At 34.9% G+C, this 22,487-nt stretch overlaps 1 protein-coding gene across 1 annotated transcript in view; it reads left to right on the top strand.

Moving 5' to 3' along the window:
• DTWD2 (DTW domain containing 2) overlaps nt 1–19,075 on the top strand; it is a 55,745-nt gene extending 36,670 nt beyond the window's left edge. The window contains 3 exon segments of the mRNA XM_045837913.1: nt 11,259–11,288; nt 11,291–11,397; nt 18,863–19,075. Of these exon segments, the coding sequence (XP_045693869.1) occupies nt 11,259–11,288; nt 11,291–11,397; nt 18,863–19,075 (350 nt within the window).
• Nucleotides 19,076–22,487: the final 3,412 nt, after the last annotated feature.

The following is a 22,487-nucleotide window of genomic DNA, read 5'->3' as shown; positions in this document are numbered from 1 at the left end:
ACCCTGTCTTGGTTTTGTCCATGTTTCCTTTATAGTTGTTCCTGAAAATCCTTCACCCTTTTCTCCCCATTTCTTCCTCCCCCTTCCCCTCTGGTTATTGTCAGTTTGTTCTTAATTTCAGTGTCTCTGGTTATATTTTGCTTGCTTGTTTGTTTTGTTGACTAGGTTCCTGTTCAAGGTGAGATCATATGGTATTTGTCTTTCACCACCTGGCTTATTTTGCTTAGCATAATGCTTTCCAGTTCCATCCATGCTGTCACAAAGGGTAGGAGCTCCTTCTTTCTTTCTGCTGTGTAGTATTCCATCATGTAAATGTGGAATACTACATTTCTTTCATCTTCAATATTAAAATTGCTACCCCCAAATTCACCTATTTTGATAAGATTTTTTAAAAATGTGCACCGATTTGACAGCTCTCACAATACAATCTAACAAAATTGTTTTGAATGAAGTTAAAGACAGAAACTAAGCACTATTAGAGCCATTTTATAGAAAAGACCAAAAGAACTTTTTGCCGAACCCAGTACTAATTAGTCCCTTCACCTTTTCACCCAGTCCCTCAAGCCCCAGTCCTCCGTCAACCCTAGTCTGTTCTCTTTATCTATGATAATCCAATACTTTGATGAGTTTTTACTCCTAGGTGTACATTATGATGAAACTCCTGTGCTTCTATACCAGGGCACATAAGTTTTTATTATTCTGTTTATCATAGCAATAACAAATGTCTCAAGGAATGTGTTAATTGTGGCAAATTCACATACAGAGCTACTGTTAGACAGAAATGAATATGAATGAACTGCTGCTATAGGAATCAGTATGGATACATCCCTAAAATATAATGTTGAAAAGACAAGTCACACAAGAATATCTATTTTTTAAAGTTCAGAAATAGGCAAAATTGAACAATGTTTTATTTAAGATACCTAAATGCAAAAGACTTATAAAAAATGTGGAGTAGTGGTTATTTCAGAGGATGTCAGGTTTATTAGGAGAATTTTTACTAATTTGCTAAGGACATTCTTAAGTAAAATTGTATGTATGGATCTGTCTATACATCCATCAGCCTATTTATAGTGTGTGTGCACACACACGCATGAAGCACATGGGAGGAGTATCCTGAGATGTCAGTCATTTTGTTTATATTCTATTTCTTGAATAGTTGTTATTACGAGATTCAGGGATGTCAGTTTTAGTCTTTTACTTCATAACTGAAATATTACACATTTTGTTTTGTAGATATTAAAATTTTTATAATTACATATTAAAAACTAAGGTGCTGGAAGAATAAATACCATCATATTAAGCTGTCATGTCAAACTTAATACTAAGGATATTTGTTTTTTAAAATCACTAGGCCCAGTATTTATTGTCTTTTCAGACTTTGATAAGCATGTTTTTCACCAGAATTTTAATAAGTCCAAATTTGGCTAATCATTTTCTACACTGGTAACATATAGCTAAGTTTAAGACTAAAGTTGACTTTTGAGTGGTCAAAAGATAGCTAATACATACTTATTGTTACACATGTAGTACTTAATTATCTACTGTCATGCAACATGATTAAACAGTTCCCAAACCACTCACTTTAAGGTTTATAAGTTGTGTCCTCTGTCTGCATGACATTGCATGTTTTTAAGATTTTTTTTAGAACCTATGACTAAATATGTTGTTAGAAAAAGTTAAAGATGATAAGCAGTTTAATTTTGAAGAAACAAAATATAAATTCTATAGTTATTAAAAGTCTATGATCATTTAAAAGCATTTTTAAAATTTTAAACTTCACATGGAATGTTAAAAATCTCGGAAACATAGGAATGATACAATGATCATGAAACAGTGCCTTCCATTATATCAAGTTTATACATATTTCTTGGGCTGACAATTTAGAAGCTTTCAGTATATCCACTTCAATGGTGGAAAAATTTGTATATATACACGTGAGGCCTATCCAGAACACATGCAGACACATAATAAGCAAAATAGAAGCATTTAATGAAGAAAATACAACATACAAGAAACATTGTGTATCTTGTAGCAAGATGATGCCTGAGCCGGTGCAGACTGTTCTTTTATATTAATGATGGCTGGACTTTTTCCTGACAGACCTCATAAGTGAGAAGCAACTCAGCTTGACTGCAATAAAGCCAGATGAGTAGCCTGGCCAAGGGTATGGGTGAGATGGAATTTAGGACAAAACCTGAAGGCTGTCAGCTTTTACAGGATTAAAGAAGAAAAGCGATGGAATAGGTGGAAGGAAATAAAAGCAGTCTTGGAAGTACCAGAGAAGAACAAATTACTTTGCCATGTAAATAAAATATTCTTAGAGTTAGAACCCCATGACAAAACATTTAGAACCAAGGAGTATATTAATTTTTTACTCTTTCATCCTTTAAGTTTTGTTTGAAACATCCCTAAACAACACAATGTAACAGAAAAGACAGACCAAGATTTGTAATGATTTTTGAAAATCACTTTTAAAATAAATGTCTATTTCATGCATGACTGTTTTATCTGCCCAATGTATTTTCTTGTCTCCCTCTACCTCTGCACACATGACGGTGACAGACAGACATAAAGAGTTGGGTAACAGTAGGTTGTCATGTTCCTTTAAGCAATACAGAGTACAGATAGCTAAGTGATAAGAAATTATGGATTGCAGAGTATTATAACTTTTAACCCTTGGATTATTTGTAGTTAATAGTTTGACTCTTCGCTAACAATTGAACCAAATATATAAAATAATAAATGTATACTAGTGTCTTCATAACTAGTCTGTATTTTACTGAACAATATTGCAGAAAACCTAAATAAGAGGACGCATACTATGCTCTTAGAAGCAAAGACTATTATACAGCTGTTAATTCTTAAAGTTTGATTCGTGAGTTAATGTAACCTCACCAAAAATCTAAAGAGGTTTTTGTGGAGTTTCATAAAGCTTACTCTTAAATTATATGTTAATGTGAAGGGCAAAACCACAAAGATAATCTTGAAGAACACAGTAGAAGGACTTAGCCTATCAGTCAAACTCATTGTAAAGTGACATTAATACAGTATGGAATTGACAAGCACAAACAGACCAGTGGAACAGACTCTAAAGCATAGAAATATATTTCACACTCATGCACACATGCAACAAATGTTAAAGTGCTGTTTCCAGTAAGTGATGCTGGTCAATAAATGTGCAACAATCCTTGCAGCCATATGGGGACAAGTTCAGTTGGACCCATAACTGACACCAAACACAATAAAACCCCATTACAGGTAGATTTAGGCAAATGTAAAAGTTAAAACTATAGAGTTTTTAGAAGATAAGAGATTCTGAGCTAGAGATAAGATTAAGTGTCATAAACAAAATGTAGAAAACACTAACCATAAAGACTGAAGAATTCAAACATTAAAATATAAAATTCCATTTATCAAAACACAGCACAAAAAAGTTAAAAGATAAGCACAGAGGGAATACATTTGCAATATACATAACTATCAAATATTTCAAATCTTCAAATCCATAGTACATAGAGAACAAGAGAAAAATAACAAACTAAATAAATGGATAAACGATGTCAAAGGGTACTTGAAAAAATCTAAATGACTACTAAACATATTAACTGAGCATATTAATAATTGTGAGAATGGAAATTAAGACCAAATTAAAAAGTACTACATGTTCATCACACTGGCAAAACATTTAAAACGTCAAAGCTTACCAAATGTTCATGAGGGTGACTCCCATGCATTACTGGGAGATGTGTGAATAGTTACCATCACTATATAACTCTTTGATTAAATCTAGTAAAATTGAAATTATGCTTAACCCATGACCCATATACTTCATTTCCAGGGTATAGATCTGAGAGTCACTCTTGCACATGGCATCAAGATAAACACACAAGAGCACTCATAGCAGCATTTATTATAGCAGCTCCAAGCTTCTGAAAAGAACCTCAAGGTCCATCAATACCAGAATGGATAAGTTGTGATATATTTACATAATGGGGTATTGCCTAACAACAAACATGAACAAGTACAGGAATGTCCCATAACATAGATGAATTTTAAGGATACAATGCTGAAGAAAGACAAGACACAGAAGAGCACATATAGTGTGATTTGATTTACATAATGTTCAGGACAGGCAGAACGATATCATTTAGGCATGCATCCATCCACATGTAAAAACAAAGAGATTACAATAAGGTCAGGCTCTGGTTCCCTCTAGAGGTAAGAAAAAGGGTATTGAAGGGAATAGTGACACCCTGGGGGACAGGCCTGGCCCTTGGGGGGGTGCCAGTAGTGCTCTCTGTCTAGACTTAAACGATGGTTATAAGAGTGGTATGTGTTTCTTACTCTACATATATTTTATGCACATCTAAAAATAAAACATGTTATTGAAATTGATAAGTATTAGCACAAATGTTCCTTTCTTACTACTAAAAGTTTTCTCTGTTACATGAAACACAAATCAAATTGGAAAACAGAATAGTTGTCATTAATTGGCTGTGTAACATTGCATAGGTTATTTACTTTTCTAATATGTGAAATAATTGATTTAAATCTATCTCTCAGGTTCCTTCAATCTCTAATATTCTGGGATTCTCTTTATCTCCCATCATTGAGGTTGACACTGTCGGTACCCTGACTGAATCACATGCATGTTCTTTCCATCTTCATTGTACAGCAAAGTGAACCAAACTGCACATACAAGGTCAAGTAAATAAAATGCAAACATAATACTTGACCATTGTTTAAAGGACAATAATCAGCTAAATTGTAACCCTGAATTTACTATCTTCTCATCAGCCTAACAAAATGATAGGGATATAAATAGCTGCTGATTGATAAATAAGTTTTTAAGACTCAAATATTCAATAATCATTCTGTGTGAGAGCTGAAAAGTTATTAAAGAGAAATATAACATGCATTATATTTTGTGGTGGTGTGGAATTTAACTTTACTGACTACTGTTCCTTCAAGTATAGTCAACATATTGAGATGTTAGAGAATACCTATATTTTTGTTCTATTAATTACTTTCTCAATTTAAGCAAACTAGTGAATTGGTATTTCTTAAATGATCCATTCAAGCACAACATAAGGTCCTGTGTAATAGCCATTAATGATACAGTCCATTCCCCTCTGAGAGATGGCAGAATTCTGTCAACTTTGTAGTATGAAAAATATATGCATAATGTTACATACTGTATTTGACAAATTTTGTTTTAATGACACACATAAACCTGAAAAATTATCACTGAAAAAGTGATGACATACTAATAGCTGATATCAACAATGAAGAGAATGTGGGAAAAGAATGTGAAATGGAGAATTCTTATCAAATTACAGGGATTTCTTTTCTATTCATTAGGAAACATATTCTAATTTCAAATTAAAACTGAATTTTCCCAAGGCTCATTATATATCCTTTCAAGTGATTTAAATGAAAATTCTATTAGATAGTAAGTTAATGACAGTGACATGTTAATTCCACCGTACTTTGTGGAAAGGCATTAATTATAATAAAAGTATCACTATGATGATATACAATATTTAACAAATTGTGGTTTATTGTTATATTGTTTTTCACCATCTGCTTAATGAAAGCTTCTCCTGTAGTTTAATTTACTATTATCTTATTAAGTCTCTCATCACTTCCTTAATCCATATAAAAACTGTATGTGTATATTCAATTTATTAGCAATACCTAGAACCTAATTTCATCTATATTAATTAGTTTTCTTTCTACTAGACAAGGTCAACATTGTAAACCAGATACACAAACACACAAATTCTTGTAACTATTAGCATGAATTTTTAAATTATTTTTAAATGTATTTTTCAGCTGCTGCTGATATAGCATAACTTCTATTTGTAAGTTTCTCTCCACCAATACTCATTTTCAAGTCACCGTCATTTTCAGCCTGAATCTTTGCAAACTCCTATCTGAACATCTTGCTTTTGCTTAAGTCTTCTTATATCATTCCCAAGTGTCAGCAAGTGATTCTTTAAAAAACAAATTAGTGAGCCTCTCAATCTAACAAATAAATAATAAATAGGCAGTGTTTGGAGCAAGAGGCATAAAACTTGGGGCTTTACTCAGAGGAATCATACAGGACTTTGCAGGGGTGGATTAGAGGTGAGGGAAGCACCACTTTTTATCAAAAATGTATCCTGATGTTCCCCCCCTATATTCAATGGAATATATTGAATTAAAAGTTTTATATGGCTGCATAATTATATTTTATCATGAAGGAAAAACCAAAGTCATAATAAAATATTCTAAAACACACACAAACTCTCTGTACTTTCCAATCAATTTTGCTGTGAACCTAAAACTACTGTAAAAATAGTCTTTAACAAAAATGACCACATTGTCACTCAGATTAAAATCCTTAGCTTTCCAATAAGCAAAATCCTAAACATGGTCTATAAATTGTCCATTTCATCAATACTGCTCTTTCCTCACCTCCATCACTACCTAGTAGCCAGACTAAGTATGAACATTTCTTTACCCTTCTCTTTTCTCACTAACTACTACATACCCTTTAGTTCTCAAATGCTAGAGAGTTCTTTGTGAACTGTAACTTCAATCTCATCCCCATTTTAAAGCACCCTTATATTCTACTCTCACAATTTTAATTTGTAATTATATACTTCTAAGTGACTTACTGCCACATGATGTAAGCTCCACCCAGACATAGATTGTCTATTTTGCTTCCTTGCCACTGTCATCTGGTGTAAGGAACAGTGCCCAACACAGTGGCTGGTGTTCAGGAAACATTGCTTGAATTAATGAGCACAGCCATGAGACAATTAAATATAGCTATGAATTATACCCAGAAGTTAATTACACCCAGATTTAAGAAGCTGGGGGATTGTGACTTTGCTGGGGAAGCAGATGTGAAAAAGAGAAGTGGAGAAAGGACCTGTGTAAAGACATTAGGGATCTGTGTCTGAATTTAAACTTAAGGTGGTAAAACACTGCTTTAGTCAATTACTAACATTTACATTAAAATGTTGGAATTAGGAAATAAATACTAGTAATAATTTATCTCTTTTGAGGAATGTTAGTAAGATTGTAAGGAAGGGAGAACCCACTGATGGTACACAAATCCTACAAGAACTAGAGATTTAGCCAATTATATTATTTAAAAAGTACATCTATAGCAGGGATTGACTCTGGGAGTCGAAGGCATGGAGCAGAGGAGAGTAATGGGGGGAAAGGTGGGACAACTGTAACTGAACAACAGTAAAAAAAATAATAAAATGGGTTTAAGAGGCAAAAAGTGGGTATTTTAGGAAAATATCCCCAAAAAAGTACATCTACATTTAAGCTGAGATATCTATAAAAAGCACTTAGATCTTATGGATCAAACACTAACTGTGTTTACATATAAAATATGTAGTGTTTATCCAGTCCTTTTCTAAGAATATTAAAAGGATTACTTTCTTCTATTCTATGCAATTCTAACATTGTTTTCTATAAATGTAAAATCTGAAAACTTTGCATCTAAATATTTTCAGCAATTTCTTTGGGGATACAGAGAAAAATCAACTAGAGCAAAGCTCAGCATGTTATTGAAATCTACATCAAGAGCATAAATAATTTATCCTTTCCAAACATTATGCTTTAATTCAAAGTGACATATTTAGAGCACTTTGGAGACAAAAATTCTAAAGGGAATAAATGTCATGTAATGTTTTAAGTTGTGTAGTCATATAAAGTAAATGTCACAAAAACTTTTTCAACAACTATTGTCTAGTCTGGAAAAAGTCCAAACATCGTTAATATAACAAGAACAGTTTGCTTGACATGATGTAACCTGGCAGCCAAGGAGAGTGGACCAGAATGCACGTGCATGAACAATGATGACTTCAAGACTTCACTGTACTAGTCAGTGGGGGTGGTAGACACCATTGAATGAGCTCATGTACTGTGTGGCAGTTGCATTCAAAATGACAGTAGAGCAATGCATCTGTATTAAATTTTGTGTTAAGCTTAAACATTCCTTTGTGGAAAATATTCAGATGACTCAGCAGGCAGCAGCTAAGGGCAACTGGTGATGCACCTCCATCACAGCAATGCACCAGCTCATGCATCACATCTTGTGCAGAGTTTTTTGGTGAAACATCAAATCACCCAGGTGACTCAGCTCCTCTACAGCCCAGGTTTGGTGCCCTGTGACTTCTGGCTTTTCTCAAAACTAAAATCACCTATGAAAGGGAAGAGATTTCAGACCATCAATGAGATTCAGGAAAATACGACAGGGCAGCTGATGGCAATTGGTAGAACTATGTGAGGTCTGGAGATGTCCATTTTTGAAGGGGACTGAGGCATCATTGTCCTGTGTACGATGTTTCTTGTATCTTGTTTCTTCATCAATAAATGTCTCTATTTTTCATATCACATGGCTGAACATTTTCTGGAGAGACCTTATATACTTAAGATTTAATGAAAGAGAAGAAGCGAAGGTATTATAACAACAAAAGAATTTCCAGGAATTCAAATTTTAGTCAATTCAGAGAATCAATGGAGAAGATCTGAAGCCAAGTCTAGAAATAAGATGTGGAAGACCTGGCTGTTTTTAAAATGGAAGTTATAGGCTCACTTTACACTGGTAGAATTCTACACCAACCAATGATTTTCCTGTTTTGAAAGAAGTTACAATAAGAGCACTCAAACAACTTATACCCATAGAGAACCAATGTCCAAAAAGTTCAAAATCACTGAAGCATTTTTGTTCAGCATAGCTTCAAAAACTTGGAAATTAAAATGATATATATTATAATTTTATAACATATACTAATAATGGTGATATATAATGGATTAATATATTATTATCAATATATATATGTGAAATATATCCTTAGGGTTGATTGCTGAAAGATAGGTTTTAACATCCTTAGGTCCAGCTGTCTGATTTTTTTTCACACATTTTTTTTCACGTTTATAGAGATGTTTATTAGATATGTATGAGCTTTTTAAAAATTTCCTTAAAATTTTTAAAAAAGATTTTATTATCTTTAGAGGGAAAGGGAAGGAGAGAGGGAGAGAAATATCAATGTACCGTTGCCTCTCATGTGCCCCCTGCTGGGAAACTGGACTGCAACCCAGGCATGTGCCCTGACTGGGAATCAAACTGGGATCCTTTGGTTCAAAGGCCTGCACTCAATCCACTGAGCTACACCAGCTGGGGCATTTTTTCCTTAAATTAAAAAAAAAAGATTTTATTTATTTTACGGACAGGGAAGGGAGAAGAGAAAGTGAGAGAGCAAACCATCAATGTGTGAGAAAAACATTGATCAGTTACCTCTCCCACGCCTCCAGCCAGGTATGTGGCCCACAACCCAGACATGTGTCCTGACTGGGAGTTGAACCGGTGACCTTTTGGTTTGTGGCACAATTCCCAGCATACTGAGCCATGCCAGTCAGGGTAAATTTTAAAAATTTTTAGATTACAGTTGACATACAATGTTATATTAGTTTCAGGTGTATAACCCCATGATTAGACATTTATATAGCTTATGAAGTGTAGCAGATGATAAATTTCAAATTCTGAGTATTCATATAGCCATGTGGGTCACAATAAGAATTAAAATACCTCTTTGACTTCAAAAAAAGTTATTTTAAAAATCAAACTCATTCCAGTAAACAAAATTTACTGTGAATTTTGCATGTTTTTCAAAGGTTTTCTTGTAATCAGATGCCTATTATAAATTCCTCAGATGATGATTTGAAATTGAGTATTGAAGCAGTAGTCATCTGTACAGGTTGACCTGATGAAATATTAAGCCATTAGTAATTACAGTTAATCAACATTATGAATTATTCTTACCATTATTTAATCATAGGCTTTCTTTTATCATTATACATGTTCCTCAAACATTTTTCTCTATCTCTTTTCCTCCCTGCATCTATTTTTCATCTTGTCTATTGGTAGAAATGCAGAATAACTTTAACATGATCATATCTAAAACATTATTAGTCAAATATGGTTTAAAGGATGTATTCTAAAACCAAATACATTCTGTTGTGAATCTTTCATGATACACACTTTAGTTCTCTCCCTTTCTCCCACCCTCCCTTTTTTTCTCTCTCCCTCTCCCCTTCTTCTTCTTTCCTTCTTTTCTCTCTTCCCATTTCTGAGGAAAAAAAGGAAACAAGTTGGACAGAAGAATTACTTGAATAAAAAGCACTTTTATTAGAAGACCTGTATTTCTCATCCTTGGGGGAATGAGTGAGAAACAAAGGAGGGGAGGGGTTGAGTTACAAGGTGCCATGAGCAGTAGAGCTTTATGGTGTAGGAATGACAGACTCATAGGACTTCAGTGATACCAGAAAATAAAACACCTGATTTTAGAAAGGTGCTGTGTATAGTCTACCTTCAGTCCCCATGCTTAGATATTTTATGAGTAAAAACTGAAATTCTCATCTTTAAATGTGATTCTGATCAGAGTGTGGGGTAGAATATGGCTTTATGAGTGTATGATTAATTAAATTAAAATAGGAATATAAAGGCCAAATTGTTGGCATTCAAATTTGTATTGTCTTTCTCATGTCTAACTCAGTCATTGTCTCAGCTAAAATGTTATCTTCATGGGCAAAATCTGTATAATGTGCTATGTTTATCTAAAAAGAGAGGACATATATATACATATGTGTATGTCTGTATGTCTCTATGTTTATATACACTCACACCCACACAGACATACACCTATCAATTTACATTAAGAAATAGTGGGAGGACAAACCATAAAATAAATTCTTCAAAGTGATTAAACCATTTTTACCCCTACCACAATGTATGGGAGTTTCATTTGCTCCATATTCTCCCCATTTGGTACTGCTAATAATTTTGATTTTTACTATTCTGGTGAGTATGAAACATTATATTATTATATTTTAATTTATACTAAGTCATGTTGAGACACCTATTTGCCATTCTTATATCCTCTTTGTGAAGTCTATTCAGTCTTTTGCCTACTGACGGGGTTATTAGTCAATCCATTTTTGCTTGATAGGAATTTGTATTCGTTTTGAATATATTTTCTTTGTCAGATATATGTGAAAATATACTCTCCTTTCTACTATTTGACAATAACATAAGGGTATTATATAAAGAAAATATAGGTACATTTACTATTTCTAAACTGGCAATTTTGGAAGGAAATTAAAGTAATTAGCATTTAAAATATAGACTTTATAGTTTTAAATTTAATACAAAAATTACATTCTATTCTGTGTTTTTGTTTCAGGTGCATTTAAAATGAGCATTTCTAGTCAGTATGTAATTTGGTGCAACCAGCTCATAGGTTTCTGTCTACACTGGAGTGTGCAGCTGTTGCTCTTTCCATTTTGGAGAAAAATAATTACATACAAGAGCTATGTATGTCTTTGAAGGTTATGTAGTTTTTTGAAAGTAGGAGTTTGGTTAAATTTTATTTAGAAAGTTTAGAAATGCCTAGCTTGTTAAATTTGTAGCTCAAGTGAAAAGCAGGATGTATCTGTGATAGAGATTTGTCTACATTTATAAACTTTTCCTCTCTGGTATTTTTCTGTTAGTTTAGTATTCCAGATCCCATTATTTAAAAGTATTTATATATTTATTCTAAGTTATGCAAACAACATTTGCAATATGCTAAATTACATGTAAGTATTACAACATTAAATATAGGTTTTGGGGGGCTAGAATTTTCTTTTAGTGTTTTCTATTTCCCTTTTAGTATTCATGCTTCTGTATACTTTTACTTTATTCTTTTTAATTAAAAGAAGGACATCTTACTTTTTTGCATTGTTTCCTTTATTTGAGGAGTTATACCAACTTCCTGTTTATCTAATTAACCATACTTAGAGTATAAAAAGATAAAATTTTTTAAGAAAAATGCCTGCAGAATATGAAAAGATTATAACCTGCAATCATCATTTTATTTAATTTTCATGAAAGCCTGATGATTCATATATAATTAATAATCATCAGTAAAGAATGTTTTATTGCACTCATAACATCTCAGTCTTTGGAACATGTAAGTAATTTTGCACTTCTGGCAAAAGAAAAAATAGCGAAATAAAATTTATATTAGGTTTTTTAATCACTGAAATGTGATAAATACAACTCAAGAAGGAAAATCAGAGGATAACAAATATAACTAAATTAAATTTTTAAACTAACACACATACACACAGAGACACCAAATACTCTTTCCCGCTCTCTCACTCTCTCTTTTTCTCTCTCTCTCATTATATACTGTATAAGAAGGTACCTTAGCCATGAAGAAAATTTTAATAGTGGATACAAGCTCAAGTCAGAGTAACTGGGCTAGTTACCAAGCAAGACAAGAAAAGACCTTCAGAGCAAGGAGAGTTCAAGAATTCCAGGAACAGGCATTCACTTGTCTTTTCCTCTCCTCTCCCCTACCCTGAGACATGGAAATGTCGGAGTCGGAGTCAGAGACGTTTCTTCATGGGCAGGCTTTTTGTTATGTGTGTGTCCATATAAGTCGGCTTTGTTTGGGATCTAGGCAGTTTTACTTTCTCTAGTCCTCTCCTTTGAGAAAAATATTCATGAGGGGCTCTAAATCCTTACCCCAAATGACTAGGAAGTGTCTTCAGATTTTTCTCCCTCCCTTCTACCCTTGTTACCTATTTCCAGGCACCTGGCTGCAGGCATATAATGCTTAATGTACAGTAGTACTTGTCTTTTTTTTTTTGTCTATTCACCAATATTCCTCTAAGTTCTTGAGAGAGAAAACAAATAAACAAACTAAAAAATAAACTATATTATTTTTAAGTGTCTTAATATTGTTTAAGCTTGCTTTCCATGTAGTCTTTGTGTTTCCCTTTCGGTTGGTGGAAATCTGTATGATCAGCCACCATCAGACCAAGGACTGACTAAAAGTTCAAATCTTGAGGGGAAAATGTAATATTCTTTGGCTTTAAGAATTTGGCTTTATGGATTTAAAATTTTCCTCACCTTTTTGGGGGTTCTGAAAAGAATCCACTATGGACATACATCCTTATTCTCACAGTTGGAATTCCATCTTTACTACAATCCTAAACAAAAGCTTTAATGTTGGTATTGGTGGTGGCTTAATAACAGTAATGTGGCTGGGGTTCAGGATAGGGTTTGTGCTAGTACTGCTGCTGCTAACGCTGCTACTGCTTCTCCCTTTCCCAGCTTTATAAGACATGTTTCTGGTATTAATTAATGTACTATTATAGCAGGAAACTTATTTTATGTTCTGAGTATAATATCTAACAACAGACAAAATTTAACATACAGAATGGAGACACTACGCTTCATCTCTTTAGCTTTTGTTATTGTTATCTACAGATAGCATTGAATATAAAATGCCAAAGTAATGGTGAGGCCCTAGAGTTCTCTGTCTATTTACCTTTATCAGCAGCAATCATACCATAGTCATTAGGAGTAGGAAAAGGGGGTTTGACAATCAGACAGTGTGATTTGTGGGTGGTGATAAGGTGATTGACTAGAGTATAAGCAGAAGAAATGCATAATGAAACATCCCAAGTTACTTATTACAGATGGAAAAATTAGCTTTCTTAGTGGGGGAACCCCAAGGTCAGCCTATTCAAATCTAGCAATAATAAAAAATGTTGGTACATTCCTCTGAGAAACACAACTATTGTCTGCTATAAACATTGGTGTTTTCTTTCTCTCCTGGGGAAGAAATCTATGTCATACATTTCTCCCCAATAACCTTTAATTAGTAGCATCATCATAAAACCTTAAGATGATGGGGGGATTAGTACTTTTTCAGCTGACTTCATTTTGTAGAGGTAGAGCTCCTCAAAATAATGGCCACTTTAGCCTATTGATTCATCCTCATCTTTTATTCTCAAAAAGTTTTTCTAACACTTGAAGTAGCATGATGTGAGCTTTGAATCAGGTTTCAATGAACACTTCATTATTTACCATCATTACTTTTTGCCAGTGGGCAGTTCATATAATCTTTTTGTGCTCATTTCCTTGCCTGTAATATAAAAAAATAGTTAACCTCATAGTGTTGTTGTGAGAATTCAATGGAATAACATATGTTAATTGCATGGCACCAGACATTCAGATCATTAATCCTTTTGCCCTTTTTTGCCTTTCTGTTGGATTGACAAAAATTTTGAACTAAATGCTGTGATTTTCATTCAGCTACAATAATATTTACTAGGGCTTTTTGTACCCTGGAACTTTTTTTATTATAGAACCATCTCTGCTTATGAAGTTTTACCTTGTGAACTTTTATAACTAGACATGGCAAAGCTTCGTGCTATAGCCTAAGTGCCTTAGCTCTACTCAGCACTAGTCGGTGGTAATAATGGTCCCTTGAAACTCACTTTGTACCTGCAGACAAAAGGATTTATAAAACCTTGACTCTCCTGTCAAATAACCTTTTTCGAACTTGTTAATTTTATAAGAGGATTTTCTTTGTTCCTCAGAACCAGTCTATCTCTCACATAGCTTCACATTGCCTCAGATATAATGTTATTTATATAGGAATATTATCATTTATTATCAAGTAGTATGTCAAACATAATTTAATGCATCATCTTAGTGTACCATAATAACAACCTTACAAGGTAGACATTATTTTCCTCATTTCATAAATGAAGAAAATGAGGCAAAGAGGGATTGTATAATGTCTGGGGACATAGAGCTAGTACATGATTACATCAGTCAAGACAGGCTGGATTATTTTGACCCAGCAATTCTACTTCCAGGAATATATCTGAAGAAGTCTGAAACACTAATTTGAAAGAATATATGCATCCAAGTGTTTATTGCAACATTATTTACAATAGCTAAGATTTGGAAGCAGCCCACATGTCCATAAGGATATGAGTGGATAAAAAAACTGTGATACCTTTACACTATGGAATACCACCTGGCTGTAAAAAACAAGGAACTCACCCTTTGCAATGGCATGGATGGACCTGGAGAGCATTATTCTGAGTGAAATAAGTCAGTCAGAGAAAGACAAATACCACATGATTTCATTCATATGTGGAATTGAATGAATAAAATAAACAAAATAGAAGTAGACTCAGAGAACAGACTGACAGCTGTCAGAGGGGAAGTGGGTTGTAAGGCTGGATGAAAAAAGTGAAGGAATTATGCAAAAAAAGAAAAGAATTAAAAAATACCCCCCAAAATACAGATAACAGCATTGTGATTACCAGATGAGATGTAGGATGTAGGTTGCGGGGAGGTAAAAAAGGGTAAAGGGAGGATTAATGGTGATGGAAGGAGATTTGACTTGGAATGGTGAACATGCAATGCAATATACAGATGATGTACTATAGAATTGTGCACCTGAACCTGTATCATTTCATTATCTAATGTCACCCCAATAAATTCAATTTTTAAAAAGGATGAACTGGATTAGGCTCCAATGACTTAAAACTCCAAAATTGGAATGGCATAGTACACACAGGTGGCAAACACAAGGCCTGTGGACTGAATCCGGCCCTCTACCTTGTTTTATTCCACCCAGTACCTTGTTTCTACCCCGTAGCGGGGCCTAGCTCTTGATTAACTGTTAAGGAGTAGTTACATTTATACAGTCCTAAAATTACCTTCTGCCGTTTGAAGGCAACTGGGAGGCTGATGTGGCCCTTGGTGAAAATGAGTTTGACACCCCTGGCATAGTACAATGAAGGTTTATGCCTCTTGCATGCTGTCTGTCCAGTGGAATTGCCAGGAGGATCTCTGCTCATTGCAATCACCTAGGGACCCAAGCTGATGGAGGCACTCTCCAGGCATGTCATTCTACTCTCTTCAAAGAAGGGATAAGGGGAGGTGATAAATCATATACTGCATTCAAAGTTTCTGCCCAGAGGTGGCACATATTGTTTGCGCACACATTTCATTAATCAAAGCTACTTATATAGCCATGCCTAACTTCAAAGGGGGCTAGAAAATTCAGTCTGGTTATGTACCAGGCAGGGAGCACTGGCATATTTGTGAATAGCCCTAGTGACTACCACGGAGGTAAAGTGGGGAATCTCATTCAGGTCTGTCTGTTTCCAAAATTCATTCTGTAGTTACCTCAGCAAATTAATAGAAACATCTTCAGAAGGTAAAAATTGGAGGCCCTTGACCACAGGAATATTAGTATTCTCCTGTCCATTAAAAATTTAATGTCACAAAATTGCAATAGAACTTCAATAGTCTCAGTCTGTACATAGTTGTAGATACGTTTCCTAAGTACGGTGATTCAGAATCCAATCATTCTACTGTGTTGACTCTGTGAAGTAATATATAGTCATTTCCACATTTTCTCTCTTGTTTGAAGAAATGAAGATATTAAAAGAAATCATGAGAACATATCTAAGGGACTTTCTACAGCAGTTTCATGCAGACTTTTCAAAGATACTGGTCTTTTTCTTATGTAACAGAGCACTTACTGCAGTGGTTGAGTCATATCGGAATTTCTTTTTCTCCTGTAAATAAGAACTGCCAGGGCTGGCAATGCATCAGAGACCCAGCTTCTTCCTGCCTTTTTGATCATCATTGTATGTATTTGGTTTTAATCTTCATGTTTATTGCCCTATAGACATATGGTGGTTGTTCCACTTCTGATGATGCTGTTCCAGTCAAGGAGAAAGAGTGAGCCTCTGCCTGCTGAGTCTGTCCTATTTCAAAGAGACCCTCTGGAAGCCCCACCTAAGGACTTCCACTTACATCTCATTGGCTAGACCATGCTATTACCCAATGTCATATTACTAGCTGGACACACTGCTACCTAGAATAAAATTTTTGGTATTTTAATAAGAAAGAAAAGAATGGATGGATTATGAAGAAGCAATTACCAGTGACTGCTCAATTTTGTAAGAGTTTATTGTACATTAAAGCCATTAAGCTCTTTTTACTTCTTGTGTTGTACATGTGAGGGAATAAATTTTCACATGGACATTTTGAAATTTTTGTAGTTAAATATATTAGTTTTTTCCTTTATTCTTTTTCTTTATTTTTTTATTAAAATCTGCTTAATCAAGTGTTGCTATTGTTATTTTTAAAATTTAGATAAGGGGTCTCAGGCTCAAGGAAAGAATCTGACTCAAAACGTTTAAAACACTGACATCTCTGTATGGTATAAAAACTAATACAGTGTTTTCATTTAAAAAAATTACTTTGAATAACATTAGGAAAGGCATATGCTCCAGGTGTTTTACAACCTCCTCCATTCACTGTTACCCTCCATTCTCTGTCCACCCAATTCACATGCTTATGTTAAATGGCTGGCCCTATAGGTATTTAAATTTAGACTGTGCTGTACAGTTAGGGTTATTCTGAATACACCAAAACCTGGATACGAACTTGTCTGTGGTCCATGGACTGCTGTGCATTAGTAAACCATTACTGCCATCAGCTAATTGTTCTCAGGGAGCAGAAAGTGTTACAGGGTGCAGCCAAGAGGGGGGACCCCAAATAGGCATTTGAAATAGGGTCCAGAACTCAAGGTGTCCAGGAGATTTTAAGGTGTCTTCACCCCTTCCCCCACAGGTGTGAGTTGGGGGAAGGGGCACACAGAGCAAGAACATGCAGGGCAGCTTTGCAGCTAATCCATGGCATGGTCATTTAGCATACCTATAGCCTTTGGCTGGTCACTTAGATATGCTAAATAGCTATGGCCATGCTCAAGGCCAGGGGGGGATGGAAAGGGATCTCCCCCACCAAGATGTGACTGGGGGGCAGGTCCCCTGAGTTACAGCACCTGCGTGGGAGCTGGGAGAAGATTGGCTCCATGACATGGGGGTGACACTTGCCCAGACCCACGATGGTGACCAGAAAAGCTGGAGAAGACAGCAGATTGAGGGCAAGTGTGCCCAAGTGTAGGAGGAGTCAGAAATGGGGCTGCAGAAGAAGATTGGCACGGGGGATTTAAACCCAGACATGGCAGCCATTGGGGGAGAACCACGCAGCCTGGACAGAGTGGGGACTCGCCCTTCCTGCAGCTCTGAGAGAGAACCACGCGGCCTTGACAGAGTGGGGACCCCTGCAGCTTTAGAAGGGGGAACCACCACCTGGTTTTAGCAGAGATCCCGGCGACTCAGCTGAGGGTGCCGGGAACCCATGGAGGTCTCCCAGTCGAGATGGAGTACTAACTGGGAAGAACCAGAGGACTGCCTGAGCCATGGACTTCTATTTCCTTTCCTGAGATACAGTACTCTGGACTGGGCAAAGGGGGAAGGAAGGAAGGACTGTGTCTGTTTGTGGGTGTTTTTTAGGGACTTTAGGATTTTGATAAAGACATTAGGTCACTACTTTAAGTTTGTATAGCATTAAATAAACATTTCCTTTCCTTTTCACAAATCTCTGGCATTGAGAGACGTCTTTCCTAGGGCAGCGGACATAACGGACCCGGGGCCTTCTTTCAATAATAGTATATCGTCCCAGGCCCCCCTTGTTTGTTCTGTAACAAAAGCACGCAGCCTCCTGTGATTGCAAAAAGAATCAACTGATTGTTATTATCGACAAATTTTTTTGCAGTCTGCTTGTCACAGATTAAATTATAATGGCAACACTTTTTTGTGGGGTTGGAATACTTTAATGCATAAAACTAAATTTGGACTTTATCACCTATATGGAAAATCAATTTGGGTCTTTTTACTGGAGTTACTTAATGGTATATAAGGTATGGATATAAATAATAATTTATTTGGAAATCATCATTTATCTATTAGAGTGCCTATTGCTTTTCATAGTTAAAAGCAAATAATAATAATAATAATAATAATAATAATAATAATAATAATAAATAATAATAATTGTTCCTGAAGAAAACTTCTAGGTAGAATACCATGACTTGTCACAGACATTTTTTTTAGGGTTTTTTTTTTTAAATCTTAACAGACTTTGCTTCACACTCTTTAGGCTTTATGATCTTTCCACCTTCAGCATGGTGCTTGAATTTGCCTCAGCAAAGAACACCTTCTGAAAAATGGATTATATCCTAAGCCAATGCCAAAGAACAAACACAAACTCAGGAAAATGGAACTGTTAATGAACAGTGTTAAAATTCAGGACAAATGTTCTTACAGTGCTACTGCTGGTGTCTTCGGCTGACAGTATCAGATTAAGTTCTCAGACAGTTTAAGCCTGTGGGGTTTTCTGAGTGTCTAAAGAATGAGGGCTGTATACTGAACTTGCCCAGAAGAATGACATAAACCATATAGCCATAAAAGCAAACAAACAAAAATTACACTGACTCAGTGAAAAGCAAGATTTTATTTTTATTTGTGTTTATTTTTAACATATGCTTCTAATACATTTTTTCAAATCCATAATTTGAGATGTAATTAGTTGTTGAGCTGAGTTAGAAGTTTTTATTTTCAAGTGGAAGGAAATTGTGTCTGATTGGAATGGTAATATTTCCATTAATGTTTGATAGATAATTAGGTGTAGACCTATATTAGAGGGTACCAGCATCAATTTGCAATAGTATACATGAATGTTATGGTTTGAAATAAGTAACAAAATAATAATAATCAAGTAGTTTAGATTGAATTTACTTATTTCATAAAACAATATAACACAATAAGGAAACTTAAGTATTCTTTGGGGACTAAACTTAAACTCAGCTAATGTGATTAAAGGTTCTATTAATATCCATGAATTTTTATTAAGGTGCAGTTGGCATATAAAATTATATTAGTTTCAGGTATAAACAACATATTGATTTGATATTTGTGTATTATGAAATGATCACCACAATACTTCTTGTTAACATTTGTCGCCATACATAGTTTTTTTTTCTTGTGATGCAAACATTCAAGATTTATTCTCTTAGCAACTTTAAAATATTCAGTATGGTATTTACTGTAATATAATCATCAAGCCATATGTTATGTCCCCATGAATTATTTATGTTCTAACTGGAAGCTTGTGCCTTTTGATCCCTTCACCCATTTTGCCCTGCTCCAAACTCCATCTCTGGCAACCATCATTCTCTGTGTTTATGTACCTTTAAAAAAATGATACCACATATAAATGATATCATATGATATTTGTCTTTCTCTGACATACCACTTAACATAACATAATGCCCTTAAGGTTCATCTATGTCACAATGATGAGATTTTATTCTTTTAATGGCTGATCACTGTGTAATACGTGGTATTTTGAGAGCTTCTTACACACATCACTAAGAAGAGTTGAGGACTATAGTATATGAAGCAAGTCACAGTACTTGCCAGCTTTCTACACCTTGGATGACAATATTTTTTAAGTGGAATATGAGACTTATAGTAGGAAAAGTTATGTTCCCTCACTTTAAGACTCCAAACCTATGTTTCCTTGGCCATGACCACTACAATGTTACATTTTTCTTTTCCTAAATCACTACCACTGTATAAATCACTGTAGTGATTTATGTAGAAAAGCCTGAAATTGGCTGTTTACAAGTGTGATTGAGTTATTAGAGACTCCTTTCCATTGAATGATGCTGAATCAGGGAGGTAAGTAGTTGACTCTTTGGTACAGCTGTCATTGGTATAAAAGTAAATGTTTTGATGCTCTAAGTGAAAAATTAGGTTTGACTTAATGAAAACTAAAGGTTCTGTATATTTGGACTTTTACTATGCATGAAAAATATGTATGAGTGAATATTTTATAGATAAATATTACTGTTTTAGATGCAATGACAGTTTATATTTAATTGTGTCCCATAGCATAGAATGAATCACTACCTTTTAATTTGTCCAATATAAATTTTTATTTATTGGATTTGCTTAGCATATTCTTCCTCCTTTCTTTTTTTCACCTTTACTGAGGCATCATTTACAAATATAGTGGTAAAATATTTAAAGTGTACAACATGATGATTTGATACATATACATTGTTAAAGAACCTCCCCCATCAAGCTAATTAACACTGCTAATTGTTCACTGGAATTCATCACTTCACTTATTTACCATTTTTTTTTGCAATAACATTTAAGTTCTACCTCTTAGCAAAATTTTATTATACAATCCAGTGTTATTAACTATGGTCACTTATGTTTTCATCCTTTCTCTTCACGCTTTTTCATCCTTCCCAGACTCTTCCTCTTCCTTTCTTATCATTCTCATTATCCTATTTCCTCTCCTACTATTATTTTTTCTTAAAGATTTTATTTATTTTTAGGAGGGAGAGAGAAAGAGAGGGGGAGAAACATCAATATAGGAGAGAAATACTTATCAGTTGCCTCCCTCATGCCCCCAACTGGGGACCTGCCCTGCAACCCAGATTTGTGCCCTGACAGGGAATCAAACCGGCGATGCTTAGGTTTGCAGGATGACGCTAAGCCCAGTCAGGTTTCCTTTTCTACCTTGTCCTGTGTACCAATTTTCTTTTAAGTATTCACATATTCTTGCATAGGAATTTGTCTTCACAAAATATCCTAGAGGGGTCTTTATAGATCACACTTTAACATTAAAATTTGGGCAAGATGGCAGGCAGTGCTCTGAGAGTTACTCCATATAGATGATTTGGCTCTCTTACTCTATTAAAAAACATATTAGAGAATCAGGTAATTGTATTTTAGTCTTGAATAATTGTTCACTGGAATTAACAACATTAGCATTATTTGTTAAAGAAACTTTTAAACAAAGGATTTTTAATCCAAAAGAACCTATGCACCCCAATGTTCATAGCAGCATAATTTACAATAGCCAAGTGCTGGAAGCAGTCTAGATGCCAATCAGTAAATGAATGAATCAAAAAACTATGGTACATTTACACAATGGAATTCTATGCAGCAGAAAGAAAGAAGGAGCTCCTACCCTTTGCAACAGCATGGGTAGAACTGGAAAGCATTATGTTAAGTGAAATAAGCCAGGCAGTGAAAGAAAAATACCATATGATCTCACCTTTAATGGGAATCTAATAAAACAAACAAATAAGCAAAATATAACCAAAGACACTGAAATTGAGAACAGGCTGACAGTGGCCAGAGGGGAGAGGGGAGGGAATTTCAGGGGAAGAAGGGGAGAGTTTGTAGGAACTAGTATAAAGGACACATGGACAATAACAAGGATGGGGTGGAGACGGGAAGGAGGAGGGGAATGCTGGGGTGGGTGGGCTGGGATGGGGGTAAAGGGCAGAAAACTGCACTTGAACAGCAATTAAAAAAATAAGTGATTTTTAAAAACAAGTTGATATCCTTTGAATACAAATTATAATTTACTATTGTTATTTAAAAGTATATTAAGGAATTCAAACATTTTATTATTATTTTTTAATCTTCCCTCAAGGATATGTTCATTGATTTTTCTAGTGGGAGGAGAAGGGGAGAGAGAGAGGGCGAGTAGCAGTGATGTGAGAGAGAAACATATATATCAATTGCCTCCTATATGTGTCCTGACCAGGGATTGAACCAGCAACCTAAGTATGTGCCCTGATCGAAGACCAAACCCACAGCCTCTTGGTGTACAGGATGATTTTCCAACCAACTGAGTCATCTGGTCAGGGCAGGAATTAAAACATTTTAAAAAATAC

The sequence above is a fragment of the Phyllostomus hastatus genome, unplaced genomic scaffold (assembly GCF_019186645.2).
Source record: "Phyllostomus hastatus isolate PE091 unplaced genomic scaffold, TTU_PhHast_1.1 phas_contig_254, whole genome shotgun sequence".
Lineage (NCBI taxonomy): Eukaryota > Metazoa > Chordata > Mammalia > Chiroptera > Phyllostomidae > Phyllostomus > Phyllostomus hastatus.
This window is presented reverse-complemented; position numbering and strand designations above follow the sequence as displayed.